The following is a 16,931-nucleotide window of genomic DNA, read 5'->3' as shown; positions in this document are numbered from 1 at the left end:
GGGGGGGATCAGAATTTTTTTAATAGGTAAAGAAGCTAATGGGATAAATGAAACTAAGGGAATTATTGATATGTTGTCCTCTATTAAAGACATATGTGTTATTTTGTTCCATTGGCTAATTCATTTTCACATTGGACTTGTAATTGAATTTTAAATTAAGAATGAATCTGTGTGCTTTTTCAGGGAAGGGAAGTTATGCTTTATAAAATTATAAGTATGCAATATTTACAATTAAACAGAAAATGAGAGGTGTATGAAAAAATTACAAGAAAAAAAGGGAATTTTAAATTTTTTGACAGGATGAAATTTAAAATGCTTATCAGTCATGGTTAATAAAACAGCTGAATATTAAATATATGTATCAAATTTATTGAGAATAAAAATTGAAGCTAACAGAATGATAATAATAAATTAAAAAATTTATTTACATGCATACAATTTTATGTTAAATATACAGAAAATTTTCATACGAGAATACAAGAATAAAGAATTGTTTTATTAAAGAGTCTTGAAATAACTGTAGCTTTTTCTTTCACTTTTAAATTCAATAACTCTTAAAATTATAGTGATATTTATAAAAGCATAATAAAAATAATTTGATTAAACATTCCTTTTACATATTAGGCCAACTAATATTACATATTACAGCTCATGAAATGTTTCTGGTATGGAAAAAAGGATCCTTCTAAAAAATTTTCTTTACATATATATAACTAAAAATGTATCAGTTCATTTTTTCTATAATTATGTTTTATGAAAATATTCTTAAACTATTGAAAAGAATGAAATTTCCTTCATTTTCAAATGATTATGAGATGGATTTTAATGTAATGCTGATAAAGAAGATATTTTTAACATTAAAACAGAAAAATCTAAAATAGCTAAAACATATACACCTTGGATAAAAATTTGCGAGGAAAAAATTATAAATATTAATGAAAATAAAATTTTCATAGCACATAATTTTAGCATTTTAGTAAAAAATTATAAAAATTGCATCATTATACTTTACATACAGCCACTTTACTGAGATATTTATTTCAATATTAAATATATAAATTTCATGTTTCATTTCCTATTTATCTATTTCACTATCTTCTAATTTGACAAATTTTGTCTCAAATCTCAGATAATGCATTAATTCTAGATTCAGCAGCAATTACTTTCACAAAACATATATGAAATTAACAAGATGCTATTAATTTTGCATGAAGGCTTTCCATATAAAATTAACTTCTCAGATTTTCTACATTTATATAGTTCTATATAAAAAGAGCATCTATTTTGGAACATAATGACCAATATGAAGTAATAATACATAATTTATAATTTTAATAGTCACAGCATACTGAGATATTACATTTGGCTCATTGTAGAACCATAGCCTGCATACCCAGCAATGCAATCATTACCATCCAATGATACAATCATTTTGCTTATCATATGATAAGCTTGCTTTAAATTGAGTTCATTAAAGGGTACAATAGAATACCTGCCATAGCTTTTCAGTTTATTGCCATATAACTTTATCGCACTAAGCACAGCAACTGAAAAATTGGTCACAAGATTTGTGGCTTAATTGTCTGATTTTCCGAGATTTAGGTATTAAGTTTTTATTTTGACTGATATTCCTCTTTGGAATGTCACTGGGTTTGCTTGATGCAGCCACTTGCCCTGAAGATGGTTAGCTTGGCTGTTCACAGCTTTAATGAAGCTTGCCGCAGGGTGGTGAATTCTACTGCATAACTAAGCAAATAGCTCCTTCACATTTACAAGTCTGCTGCTTCTGCACACCTAATCAGCTGGAAGGGATAAAAATTATAAACATAAATAATTACAAAATCGATTCACAATAAATTTTATATTTTAGTTAATTTATTTATTGAATAAAATAAATGTGAAAGTAATTAAAAAGCAGCACTGAATTAAAATATTAGTAATACTCATAGTGTAACAACGCTGATACTGCAAATGCTAAATTAAACGAGTATTGGGACTTTAAAGCATTAGAAATGAGTGAGTGTTGCATACAAAGGTTAGCATTTTGGATGCATAAATTCATGTCACACATAGAGAAAATTATGAAAACTTCCATGCAGCCAGTCTATTTGGCAGGATACACAAGTAATAAACATGTTTAATAATGAAACATAAATATTAATAATTAATGAGGGAAAATTTATAGTTTTGTTCTTTTTATTTAAGTTAATATTTCTATTGTGAAAACTATCTAACTTAATACACTATTCACTTTCTCTTTGCCAGTACTAAACATTAATTCAGAATTATAATAAATTTTCTAACTGCTCTGTTATTCATTCACAATAGTAATGGCTTGAGTTAATTTCTTCTGTGTTTATTTCATTTATAACCTCCCAAAGTTTTCAACTACATTTTATCCTATAGTTCTAATCTGAGGTAATGTGCTGCAAATATCAAGTGTTAAACTGTCATAATAATAATACTATAGACAACTGAAGTTAACAAGCACATATTGTAAAGCTTCAATCATATGCAGAAGTGATTTATATGCAAGTACAGTCAAAAGTCGTTAATCCGGACTCGTCGGGACTTCGGCGATTCCGGATTATCGATTTTTCCGGATTATAGATCATCAGTTTAAATCTGGTAAGATGGCATGCAGAAATTACAAAATTAAAAATATGAAACCATAATTTATGAAATAAAGAACAATTATGATCTAAAGGGTATCAAAATTTACGAAAAGAAAAAGCTTAATATTTATTTGTTTACTTTATTAAACATTTATTTCAATGTAAGTTGCTTCATTTCATGTGATAATACTTTCTTTTTAATTTTATTAAACAGACATAATTTCTCGTTTAGTTACAAAGTTCCGCTGTTCAAGTCCTATAATTGCTGTGTTGAGAATACCGACTAATTTGTCAATGGAAATGTTTTCGTTTTCAATAACCTCTGGGTCACTTTCTTCACTATCGGAAGCGAATTATAATGACGAGGAACTTGATTTAAATCATATCAAAGACGGAGTACATTGACATGAAATACTATACTTAGTAAGGAATTATAAGCCAAATAAAATAAAAACATCTGCCCTGAAGATAAGGATAGTGCTGACAGATCAACTTCCAATCCGCGGCGTGAAATTGATAAACAGATTTCGGATTTCAGAACATACTTTCGCTTTGTAGATATAAATTACATATAAATAATCCTGCTCTTTCAGAAAAATTTAATTGCCATGACAATAGATTTAGGTTGGTAACAATTAGGACAATAGATTTAGGTAATTGTAAAAAAATGTTATGCCCTTTCCAGGAAAAACATGAGCACACATATTTACCATATAACATATTCCTCGAAGTATAACACAATGGCTTCAAATCACATTAATTAGAAAGTTTGATTTCATTTCTACTTTAACCAGGTTGCCTTCATGGCCATATGACATACAATATATTCTTTAAAATAAAGACTAATGTAACAGATTCAAATAACAAATTTAAAAGTTTTGCCCCATAAGTGAAAACATAACTTTGTGAAATAAATCTTGCATCCAATTTAAGGCCATGAGAACTGATGTTTGACAAATACTAAAGAAAGTTTATTTATATTTTTGATGCATTAAACATGAACCTGATTTAATCAAAAAAACTTTAATATGGGGGATAGGTTGGAATAGCTTTAACTTCTTTGATAAGCTGAAGCATGTTTAGAACAAAATGTTTTAATGACAAGTAAATTTCCATCATTTGCAAATCATTATATTATTAGAAAATACATTTTAATGAGATACTAACAACTATGACATTTTATGCATAAAAAGAGTAAAAATTAAGCCAGTTATCATTTGGCTTTGTGGTGTCATCGAAGCTTTGCTTCTTCTCCCAGCATAAATTCTTTGGTGGTACACTACTATACTGTCAACAATATTGTTTTCATATTAGTTCCACAACAGTAAATTAACATGTTCCAGTTCAGAGTTTGAATGCATCTGAAATGTTTTGTGCACAGTTTGAATTTAAGAAAAATCTCTTTCCTTCAGACTTATATTTTCAGCTTAATATTCTAATGATTTACTTTTTTTTGAAATCGTATACTACAGCTATATCCATTTGACTTTGAAGGGAAGATTAATAATTTTTATCTTCTTATATCCTACCCATATATCTTTCTTTCTGAGTAGCTATGTGCAGAGTTAAAAACTTGGAAAAAAATGTTGAGTAAAAAAAAAAAACATGCATTTACTTCTTGAAAACAAAATGGCGTCCGAACAAAAACTAGCAGGGTTGGTCGCCAAGTTTTAGCCAAAAAATCGTTAAGTTACCATAATCCAAAGATTAAGCCAAATCTGAAATTTTGTTTTGTGAGTCTTTGGTTAAACTAAATGCTATAATTTATTTAAGATGAAATAATTCTTTGGCATAATGTAATTCATATCATCTTTGTTGCTACAATTCTGTTTCAATACAAGACCATCATATCAGTGTAAGATTTCCTATGTGGAGACTTGGTTTCTAATCTTTGTGTAATATAATACAGAGAAGCTCGTACTGTGAATTCATAAGTATAATTTATTCTTCTATTAGATTGCAATGGACTCAGTGTTTTCATATAGAATGTTTCATATTCAAAGATGTTGAAGTTCATACAATGGAATTAATTAATAGACTTATCACACAGACCTTTTTAATAGACTTATTCTTGAATTTTTGGCTTAGATATAAAGTTATTAATTAAAAACAGCATTAGAAAAGCAAAACTGATTAAAAGAACACTTCCATTATTTTTAAAATTGATATATTTAAATGCTTTTGTTCATATAAAAACAACAATAAACACATTTCTAAATAATAAGATTATTAAGAAAATTTGGAACATTTATAAAGGTTTGCAAGGACAACATGATCGATTTTGTTATAAATCACATGGTTTTGACATGTTTTGAGTATGCTCCTGCCAGATTGGTAGAAGCCTGGTGATCCTGTTATGAACAAATCTTAACAGATAAAGATATAACATGTGAATATAGAATCTAAAGAAAAGGTAAGGTTAGATTAGGCTATTTGAATATGGCTAAGCACATTGGTTATCAGCCTGAAGAAGAATGCTTTTATGAAGAACTTTATAGGGAAAACTGGTTCGTATTCACAAAACACATGCAAAAAAATAAAAACTGCACAGCCAGCTTGTTCACCAGGATTTGAGCTGAGATTAAACTACCAGTATTGAGTTGTTTAAACCACTTGTAGGACAAAACTAAAGAAAATGCTTGTAATATCATGTAATCAAAAGTTAACTGCATGTTATATGCCACAATTGCTTTCTCAAGTACTGAGGTAGGTAATACTTAATCTGCTTTTTTTTTTCTTTTGAAATGTTTGGTCATGGTATTATTCATTGCATGTATTTTCTATAATACATACAGAATATTAATAGTTCTATAACAAGTGTCTTTTTTTCATTTTTAAGTGCTTTGCTTGTTGATATTCTCAAAATTGCATTTGATGATTAGTGCTATCATGTGTATAATAAATACAATAGATGCATATAATAGATCAATATATTTTTAGTATACATATAATGATTCAATATCATTTTTATGAAAAAAAAAGACACTTTTGACTGCACAGATTTTCTAGAAATCCCAAGTAAAACACATATGAAATCATTTGTTTACAATCAGTGAACGTTAAAATCAGCTACCTGTCACAATACAATAAAACAGCGACACAATTTCCTACAACAGACAGCAGTTCCTCCTTTACATGAACAAGAATTTTTTTTTTTTTTTTTTTTTTAAATTTTTATTTGTCCTTTTTGAACAATGAAATGTCTTTCGATTTCATGCGATCAGGACGCTATAGAACTTATCCTTAAATAGAAAGCCAAAACTTGTACATTGGATTTCAAGTAAAATTCCGTGCATTACCAAATGATCAGCTTTTTAAAATGCTCTCTGCTTCAGTAATACAGCGAGGATTTACGCCTCCTTGAACAAAATAAAACATTTCGGAAGAGCTAAGTAACTCCATTTTCGAATGTACGAAGTCAGATCACAACCGAGTTTTACTAGCGTCTACATCCCAAAACGGCAGCCTATGAGAGAGGCGATTCTATTATTTTCATCGGGGAGTAGAGGAGTTAGAATGGTTTTCTGAGGAATGCAACGGCAGTGGACTATATGTTTGCTTACATTTGGAAGCTCAAAAAATTGCTAAACTGGATTGTCTTAGTTTCTACGGTTACTTACAGGGAAATATTAGGCAGTTTTTTCGGTTTTCTGATAGAGGGCAAGTAGAAAATTTTCCTTTATAATCCGCTTTTATCTATTTAAACTTCAGAAGATTTAAGATGAAGAGAATATATTTAATACAACAGAACGCAATCTTAAGACTTGTAAATCTTTTAAAAGACAACAGCAAATTTTTAAACATTACTGTAAAAAATATCTTCTCTTTTAATTATAATAAATAATGAGATAATGCATGGATGAGTTGTTAATTATATGATAACTATGCATTTATAAAAAATTTTTAGTGATGAACTATAAATAATATTTTTAATTATCGATGTACTGTTTTTTTTTAAAGATTTACAAGTCTTAAGCTTGGTTCTGTTGTGTTAAATATATTCACTTCATCTTAAATCTTCTGAAGTTTAAATAGATAAACGCGGATTTATAAAGGTAAATTATCTATTTGCCATCTATCAGCAAACCAAAAAAACTGCCTAATATTTCCCTGAAAGTAACCGCAGAAACTAAGGCAATCCACCTTTGCAATTTTCTGAACTTCCTAATGTAAGCAAACATCGCGCACTGCCGCTGGCGTTCCTCAGAAAACCATTCTAAATTCCCTACTCCCCGATGAAAATAATAGAATCGCCGCTCTCATAGGCTGCCGTTTTGGGATGTAGACGCTAGTCCGAGACTTATCCGCCAGGTCGCCGCTTTTTCGGATGGCCTAGAGTCTCCTCTTCCCATCGATAGAAAGACTTGTGTCAACGATAGGGGAATGGCCGGTTTATCGATTACGAGTTTCAAAGTCCCTTTGTGTTTAGAGGCAAAATGAATTTTGCGAAATCTTGGAGCGAATTTAAAGAAATACTTCGCAGACACGAAGTAGAAACTGTAACAAAATATGTTTATTACTATGGAAAGTCATTCGATAAAGAGAGTAAGTAATTTTTGAAGATGTAATGAGTAAATAAAAATCCTCTAGAATGTAAATGCTTTCTTTGGTTGTTTAGTTGATATTTGGCCATTTTGTTCCAAAGAACTTATCAGCACTAATTTGTATTAATTTTATTGCGTAAGATCTAGTTGATGTTGCGAGATTCGGTCCAAGTTGAAAAAAGGGTTTATAGACGTTCATATTCATTAATTTTGTTGCATAACGTGTAATAGCGTTATGTTTGATTTTTATTTGGTTTCATTGTCAGGTATTGCATGTTTTTTTTTTTTAAATAGCTGATGCTTCACGAAACATTCCGTACTATATTAAACATTAAACAAGATATACCGTGTTAGATTTGAAAATTTTTATTGTTGTTTCTTGAGAAACTCGACAATTGTCTCGATGACTACTATATTTTTCATCCTATTTTAGTGTATGAATGCAGTCTGTTGATTTGAAATATAATCATTTAATAGTCTATAAAGAAAATCCATTCTTTAGTTTTATCATTAACAACATGTTTCAAAATAACCTTATAATAAACACTACCAATTCAAAAAATATTCTGTTTTATTTTCAGGTAATAGTTCACCATAAAATTATAATGCATTGAAATATCAGGAAGTTATAATAATAAAGATATTGAATTTTAGAAAACAGGAAAGTTTTCTGAAATGTATATATATTTCTTTAGTGATGTGATATATATATTTCTTTAGTCATTGAATGCTACTTATCTTGTGTGTAAAATCACATTACTGTCTATTTTGACTCTTAGCACCAATGGACTAGCAGATAAGATAGCTGAATACTGGATGTTTGATCAAGGTACAAATACTGTTGAATGGATTAGCTGCATGGGAATTTTCCTGTTCTCCTTATATATAAGTGAATACAAGACAGTTTCCCATTAGACCTTCTCAAAGGCATCCCTTTTGCGTAAGGCAGCTAGCTCATTCTATACTTTACCTAGCATATATAATTTTAATATGAGACAAAATGACATAATTTTTTTACATAATAGTTTAATGCTTTTAATATCTCTCTATGTTTGCAGTAGGTGCTGCTTAATGTGATTACATTTGCCCATTTTTGATAATATAAGATGATGAGAAAAGTATCTTTTAAAATAGGAATTGAATTAACTATAAATATAACTAGCCACTTTCTTAACATTTTAATTAGGAAAAATAAAAGTTTGTTTATCAATTGTTTACAGTCTTCATTGCAAAAGTTCATTTGAGTAGTCCATAATGTTTCTGAAATTTATTGGACCAATTCTATACCTATAATCTTAATATTTAGAGGGCATCCTTGTTTAAAGAGATTTTGCCAATGTAAAATCTGAAATTGGGCAAAAATGCAAGTGTATTTTGGCAAAGATGTTTTCAGGAATTTTTACCTCCCTTTTGAAGAAGAGGGAACTGTGCTGAAGCCCTTCCAAATCAATAGCTATTGAAAATTCGTATGAAATTAAGTTTTTTTTATTATTATTTTATTGTTTTGCGCTTTTTTCTAAATGCTTGATTAAAATCATTTTCGTTCTTCAGTTTAAGAAATTTATTGTATAATATTTTGATTATATTAACCAAATTGAGCAAATAAAATTACAGCAAATGATGCATTTTTTATGTTTCCATATATGAAAGAGCAGAACTTAGAAATTCAATAGCAATATACACGACATCAGCTGCAATACATTAAGCAGTGTCTACAGTATGTAGTATATATAGAGACAGTTAAATGTATAATATGTTTATAGAGATCTGTAATTTCTTTCTTTTAAAAATCAAAGTATAATGTTAAATGTATAATATGTTTATAGAGATCTGTAATTTCTTTCTTTTAAAAATCAAAGTATAATGTTAAATGTATAATATGTTTATAGAGATCTGTAATTTCTTTCTTTTAAAAATCAAAGCTTATCAGATTGTGATCTAAATCAAAATTTTCTTTCCAGTTGAACTAACTCCAGATTTACGATTAAACTGGTTAGATGATATTCCCTATTTCCACTTTGGGCGAAAAACCTATGTTTGCCATCAAGGAAAAGATCTGAATAAACGTCAAAAGAAAAATTATGCTAAAGAAAAAAATGAAAAGGTAAAATAACATTGTTATATTTAAAAATTTATACAAAAATATCACCTCTTGGATTATATATATATATGTGTGTGTGTGTGTTTTTTTTTTTTTTTTCTTTTAGTGTCAAACTGATCATGCTTTTGGTAAAGCATATTCCAAGAACCAGACAACTAAAAAAGTTAATTGTCCAGCTGTAATTAATGTTACCCGAATGTACAGGATGCCTCAGTTCAAGGTAGAAGTTTATTTAACTTTTTGTTCTAAGATGGTCTTAGTAATTTTAGAGAATTTTTTTTTAAGGAAAAAATATAATTCTGTCACGTATGAGCAAGATGTATTGAAGGTATTCTATGATAAAGTATACATACTTTTTGACATAAAAACAAAAGGTATTTTTAGAGTCACAATGTAAAAAAGAGAAATGATTTTTTGTGTCTCTTTATTCAACATATTTTTCTAAATAGGTTTTTTTTTTTTTTTTGCCAAAAGAGGGTTTTTAACAGTAATATTTTCCTAAATAAATAATTCAGTAATTGACATGCAAATAAAATGATGTTTTCAGGCCAGAAATAAAGGCTTTTTATGCTAATTATATTCTAACCAATTTGCTACAAATAGAAATAAGTTGTTCAAAGTGAAGTTTTATTGGTTATGTTTCTTTGAAGAAGTAATTTGATCTATTGTTATAAAAATGGAAGATCCTTTTTACAGCTTTTTTTAAAGGAAAGAAATGAGAAATGACTCCTCTTTTTTTTTTTGAATAATTTGCTATGAACAGAAAGTTTTTAAAATTGAACCTTTATCAATAATTAGTTTTAGATGACTGTGCTGGAATTTCTAAATTTTACTGTGATAAATATGTTTAAATTACAGGTAGTGCCAACCCGAAAAAGAAAGATTATGATATCTCGGAAAATTAAGGAAAAACTAGCCAATAAAGATAGTATTGCTGGTGAAGAAGTTTTCATGTTTAATTTACCTAATAGCCAAGATCATCAAAATCATCTAATGGGTAACATGGCTGCAGTAATAGAACCTATAGATGCTAGAGTGCGGCATTTCATAGCTTCTAAAGTTAAGAATGGAAAATGCAATGCCACTGTAATTGCAGAGCTATTAGAAGTATACGTTTCAACTGAATTGGGAGAAACTGATAAAACGCGCAGACGATTTTATCCAGAAATGGAGGCAATAAGGAAAATAATAAGCCAAGCAAAATCCGATATTAGAACTAGTAAAATTGACCAGGAAAATACAGAAATGTTAATAAATAGCTGGGATACTTCCAAGTGTTCTGTTTTTTTAGACCATGTACTGAAAATACATATGATGGTACTGAGCCAAATGACTTTACAGATTCAAAACTAAATCTGCTATTTGTATATCAAAGTGAAGAAATGAAAAATTTATATGTCTTATATGGTTCTAATCTTGTTCTTCTCGACGCGACCTATCGAACCTGTAAGTATGCTCTCCCGCTTTATTTTTTAGTTGTCAAAACAAATGTGAACTATCAAATAGTGAGCATAATAATTACACAAAATGAAACAGCCAAAGCATTAGAAGAAGCTCTTATAATTATTAAAAATTGGTCGCCTCTCGTTAGACCAAAATATGGGATGGTTGATTTTGCAATGGAAGAAATTACAAGTTTGGAAAATGTCTTTAATTAAGGCTTTTATATGTAGTTTCCATCGAGAACAGGCATGGTCAAGATGGGCTTCTAAGAAAAAGAATGCAGTGGTTCCCAAAGAAGAGCTTTTGTGTAAATTACGTGCCATAGCAAATGCTCCAACTCAAGATGAAATGGTTGCAGCAATAGAGGTATTAAAATCATGGAACCAATATGAAGCTGTGAAAGATTATTTTGAATTAACATGGTTCAAGGAAATTGAGAGATGGGCTTTGGCTTACAAACCGAATGACTTATTCATAAACTCGAACAATGGTGTTGAATGAGGAACTAAAATATAGATATCTTCAGGGATATAAAAACTGTATGCTGTCTGAAATAATTAAGATCTTGGTTGAGAAATTTCTGCCAGAAAGATATAGAATTTACGTCAGAAAAAATCTGAGTATGCTTTCGCAGGCCAGATTATACAATGAACATGTACCAAATTATTTAATCAATAAGCCAAAATGGTTAATTGATCACATAAAAACAAAATTAAGAGCTGCTGAAGTTTATGTGGGTAGTATAAAAAAAAATTCACATGGCTTCTTTAAAGTTTCTTCTGAAACTAAGCATGATGCAGTTTATTCTGTCACGTTTGATGAACAGAAACAACTGTGTCAATGCACATGCTTAGATTTCAGAAGAAACCGACTGCTGTGCAAGCATATTGTGTTTGCTGGCATGAAGTTTCCAGCCTGGAGTTTGGAATGTACTGCAGAATGGCTATTTTCAACACCTATTTTCAAAGTTGATGAAGATTTAGTCTCAAGAAGTATTTCAGGCACCAGAAAACGAAAATATTCATCAACTGAAACTCCTTCAGGTGGAACATCAGATAATTTACCCACCATATCTGAAGAAGCAACGTTGAGTAAAAAAAGAAATTTGATCAATGAGTGCGATGCAAATTACAGATCAATTCGGTCACTCCTTTGGAATTTAGATAGCGAAAATTTACACAATGTAGCCAACTCTTTGAAGGAGATTTTAGAGTCTGCTTCAAAAACAGTTATGCGAGATGAAAATACTGGTCTACCGCTTCAAATTGAAAAAAAAATTAAACTAAAAAAAAGTAAAAGAATTGTCAAGAAGTATGGTCAACTAAACCTCCATCGCCGTAGAAATACCAGAGTTGGAATAAAGGTGGATATACATAAAGAAACCATTTCAGTAGATGGCCAGTAATTAAAATTAGTATGAAACCTAAAGCAGGCTACAAAGAGCCTTTGGCAAAGGTGACACCCCCACCTATGAGTGGATAATAGAGTAATCTCGGGGACCTGCATGCCATGGATACACTAATACTTATTTTCAAATAAAATAATAAATTTCATACTTTTAGAATAATCTTAAATACTGAATATTATCATACTTGAAATACTTTAGTATGTGCATTTATTTTCGGATTCTTCAGAATTTATAGTGAAAAAACTGCTACAACTATATACTATCAAATACCAGATTTCAGACAATTAAAATTGACGATAATTCAAAGTATAACATATAAGTTTTGTACAATTCAATAAACATAATACATGTTATTATTTAGTAATATTTATTTCCTGAACAACTTTACAAACACTTATTTGAGAGTCATATAACTTATTTCTATTCAATAATGCTGCAGCTGCATTGATTGTCACGATCAAGACATATGAGCAATATAGTATTTAATGCCCTCAAAACTGAATCTGGTAAAGACTTACGGCATATTGGTTACCAAATGCATCTAAAGCAAACCAGTATGCAGGGTTAGTTTTACAGGTTCACTTGTTTTCAAATTAGCAACTCTGTAAAAATTTTACTCTTGGTTGTACTGACACTGCCTGTTCTTTCTCATATCTAATTGTAGTTATTTGGTTGTAATATGCAGTAAAGGTAAGAACACTGGTGTAATATGCTGTAATTTTTATGTTAGATAGCCCAGTTACATGACTACAACATTTTTCCACTACTTTTTTTACACTGTAAACTCGGTTTAGAAAGTTATTTTCCATGATTTTGGGGTGTTGTATAAAACATATTTGGAATAACTACAGTTAAATGTATTCATTCAAAAGAGGATATATTGTCTTGCTGAATCTTTTCCTGTACTTATTGTTTGATTTAATATTTCCAATGTGGTGGATTGACCATCATGGAATCATAGCATCCAGTAGATCTTTCAATATAACTCCATTCAGATATTCACATTTATATTATTGTAAATTAACGTAGAAGACAGATTGACAGATATTCTCAGTTCATAGTGCCAAAGTGTTTTTTAATAATGCTAAAATACAATTTAAAAAAAAAAGATTACTCATGTTATTATGTAGAATTAATGTTAAAATTCCATACAAGAAACAAGCATCGATTAATTGTGTTATATAGAATTAAAGAATAAACAGTCAGGTAGAAATTTATAAATGCATAAAACACAACAAAAGGCAGGGCTGCATTTATTCATCCAGTTCATTGAAAAAGTTGTGGCTTTCCTAGACCCCTACCCCTTGTCGAACATGTAGGTTGTTTCGAATGTTGTCATGAGTAACTAACATAAAATATAATTTTTTCCCCAAATTAGTATGTTATAATTTTTGAATAAAAGAAGAGTGAGATAAGTGGTTATTCTAGCCGAAATAAAGTGTGCGTCGAGTTCCAGTAAAGACCCAAAAATGTCATCTGGGAAAGCTGAGAAAGGGGAAACGAGCTAGCTTTAACCTGAGTCTAGAGATGCATATAATACATACATACAATACAGATAAGTGTGAGTAAACTGGTGCACTTAAATTATAACATAAGTCACAAATGTACATTACAGGTAAAGCATGTCAATTTAAATAATATGTGTATTAAGTATGGCCATAGGCCATTTACAATTATTTGGGTCATTCACATTATAATCGTAAACCCTTATAACAGGGTTGTCTTCAAATCTTTAAATTCAGAAAAACTTCTAAAATCGTAATTTTTTCTATAGAAGAATTTCTATCCTCAGAAAAATAAATGTTAAAGAATTGAAATATAAAATTTGTGCATTTTATGCAGAAAGTAAAAAGAAATTCATTATTTCATTATAAATTTAATCATAAACAAAAATCTGCTTAATATTTTTTAACAATAATAAGAGAATTTCAAAGATTATTTCAAGTATTTCATTTTGATGTCCAGTGATATTAAAAATTGTTTTAAATTTTGACTTACAGATGCCCTAGAGGTTGCATGGTATCTAAAATTTCTGTGAAACACAGTTTGAAAACCTTCAGACTACTCGAAAACTTCAGATTATGTGAAAAAAGAAATGTAGATGTAAAGAGCAGTGATTAAAAAGTTTTAATGACCAAAATATTTTCATTCCATCAGATTATTTGTGTATTTTGAAGAAGACACAATCAGATAATAAGATCACAAATAGAGGATAAGTTTTTTTTTTCTTTTTTTGGGGGGGGGAATTATTGCATATACCATACATTTTAACATATAGAATATTCTTGGATTGTCTACTGAAAAAAGTACATAATATATGTAAATTTTAATATATAAGAAGTAATGCAAATATTTCAATAAATGAATGGATAAAAAATGACCTTCTTAAACAACCTCATGTTTAAATTACTTAGAGGAATTTATGCGAACATGTTTCTGTTGGCATTAATTAAACATTAACAAATGTAGATGAACACAAATTGCATAATGTATTTTAATTGAATATATGTTTTGGAATGAAAAATGTAAACAGCCTTAATATACTTAATAACTCGGATTTGTAATGCATATATTTTTATTTCCAATGGCAGACAAAAGTATTTATACAGACACACTATCAAATAAACACACACAAACAAATATATCACACACTAAATAAACAGAGAATAAGGAAGCCTATTTACTACTGCTTGAACATACTCTAGGCTTCCAGTAACAGCCACAGAGATCCTGTACAAAGAGAGCCATGCATTTTGCAGACGGTGGAGGTTCGTATCTTGGGCTTTTATCACAAAGGACGAATACAGAATTTTTTAATCAAAAAGTTTTGCTGAATAATGACGAGTTAAAATACAAGCTATTATGATGGAATTAGCCTTTGGGTATCGGAAATGAATATGTAGTTGAAGAACGAAGGTTTGCTTTAAATTACAGATTTCTAATACATTAATTTAATTATGTGTTTTAAAAATATCATTTTAATATAATATTTTTCTAATACATTTATTTTATTATCCAAAATTATTTTCTAATTAACAGAAAGATACAGCATAACTTTCAGTGATCCATTGTCAAAAAAAGGCTTCTTCTGGACAGCTTAATAATAGTACAAGGAAATAAGCTTATTTTATGCATGCCTTGGGGCATGAGATAATGAATTTCTGAAGTATTTTAAAAACTGTAAAAATATGTACATATACCATAGAAATGATTTTTAACACTAAATAAAATTCAATACGTGCCCATAGTAAGATCAACTTATGAAAGCTTTTTTACCAAACTGGAAATCATTGCATAAGGAGGAAAATTTCCAAAACCCATTTTTTAATTTTTATAATATGACTAACGATAAGGTATTGCTTTTTGATCAATAACATGGGTTGTTTGAACTAATAAAGAAAAACAGCTGAATGCACATATTAGTAACCTTAAATTGCATCAGTATTACAGCGAGTTAATTCTAAATCACAAAACACTTCTGTAAGACAGTCAGACACAGCTGCTACAAAAAATTTTCTATGGAAGTGGTTGTCTTAGGTGATATTTGATGTCAATGTTATTAAATTACCATTTTTGTTATCATCATAGTGTGATATGCATCTCTCTGTGTATACATTTTGAATCTGAAATAATGCATTCAGCATAGCATATATACTTTAGGGATAATTGGGTGTAAAGAAAAGTCAATAAATACAAATTTATTCGCATACAAAAATAATTGTATGGTTAAAATGTACACAAAATGATGAAAATACATAGTTTTTTTATTATTAATTACCAGATATAAACAGCGCATAAATCTTAACACTAAGCAGGATTATAATTTAAAAAGAAATCAATAGCAAACAAAAATCCACAAAATATTAGTTCACTTGAAGCACTACACATCTTAATATCTGCTGCAAGAATGAAAAAGAAACATGTGCCTACATGAGAAGCAACAGAAAGAAATTGGAGAGTATGGTTAAATAATAAAAACCAAATCCTTAATATCATCTACTGACAGAAAGAGAACAAAATGCAAATAAGAAGCAAATTTCTTAAAAGCTAACAATAAAGAAGAGATTAAAATTAGGATGAACTGTCATATTTTTATTGACATAAAACATCAGATGCCACTTGAAATCAAATGTTAAGTGAAGTGGTGCCCTCACACCAGTATAATTTTTTGATGTAGAGAAATAAAAATCGTAGACAAAACAAAATTTATAAATTTCTTACCTCCAGACATAAGTTTGTGCTGTTTAGTACAAAATTTAAGACACGCATCTCAGCTGTTCGGAGCAAAATTTTAACGCTGTCTTTGCTTAATCATTGTATATGAAACAACACAGTCAGAGAATATTATAGATATTCAAAGAAGGATTCAGTTGGTATTTCTCTAAGATTATATTACATATATAAGAAAGTGCTTGTGTGGTATAGTATTATAATGTTTATAATAACACATTATACTATATTTAATTTTTTTACTAAATCAACCCAAGTTTTAAGGCCCGTTTATTCGTATATATATGCACACACAATTAAGTACACAATATATTAAAATAGATATATCACCTAAAAAAGATATATCCCTATGAACAAAACAAAAATTATGGGTCATTCAAATTAATAAAAATTCAGTGATTCTTTTGCTGTGTTCTACCCTACGTAATTATTACTTTAAATCGTACATATACAATCAGTAGTCTAATATATATTTTACAATCAGGCATTATTACTACTTAGTCAACAATACAGACATATCTAAATTTTCATTATTGTTTACACTCATTACATGCACAATTGCGGTATTTTATTTTAACAACAGAAATGAA

At 29.1% G+C, this 16,931-nt stretch overlaps 1 protein-coding gene and 1 long non-coding RNA gene across 2 annotated transcripts; one reads left to right on the top strand and one right to left on the bottom strand.

Annotated features, from left to right (window-relative positions):
• Positions 1-398: 398 nt before the first annotated feature.
• Positions 399-6,049, bottom strand: LOC146993262 (uncharacterized). Its single transcript, XR_015038420.1, has 2 exons — positions 5,689-6,049; positions 399-1,802 (listed from the first exon to the last, which is right to left on the bottom strand). It is a non-coding gene; the product is annotated as an uncharacterized LOC146993262 (long non-coding RNA).
• A 3,065-nt stretch (positions 6,050-9,114) lies between these two features.
• Positions 9,115-12,202, top strand: LOC118199084 (uncharacterized). Its single transcript, XM_035370876.2, has 3 exons — positions 9,115-9,263; positions 9,367-9,480; positions 10,119-12,202. Exons 2-3 carry the CDS (start codon positions 9,457-9,459, stop codon positions 10,611-10,613), a joined length of 519 nt encoding a protein of 172 aa, XP_035226767.1. The 5' UTR covers positions 9,115-9,263; positions 9,367-9,456; the 3' UTR covers positions 10,614-12,202.
• Positions 12,203-16,931: the final 4,729 nt, after the last annotated feature.

This window comes from Stegodyphus dumicola, chromosome X1 (genome assembly GCF_044657685.1).
Source record: "Stegodyphus dumicola isolate Sdum_Otavi_A_Nest chromosome X1, ASM4465768v1".
Lineage (NCBI taxonomy): Eukaryota > Metazoa > Arthropoda > Arachnida > Araneae > Eresidae > Stegodyphus > Stegodyphus dumicola.
Note: the sequence above shows the minus strand (reverse complement) of the source record. Positions and strands in the feature narration are given on the sequence as shown.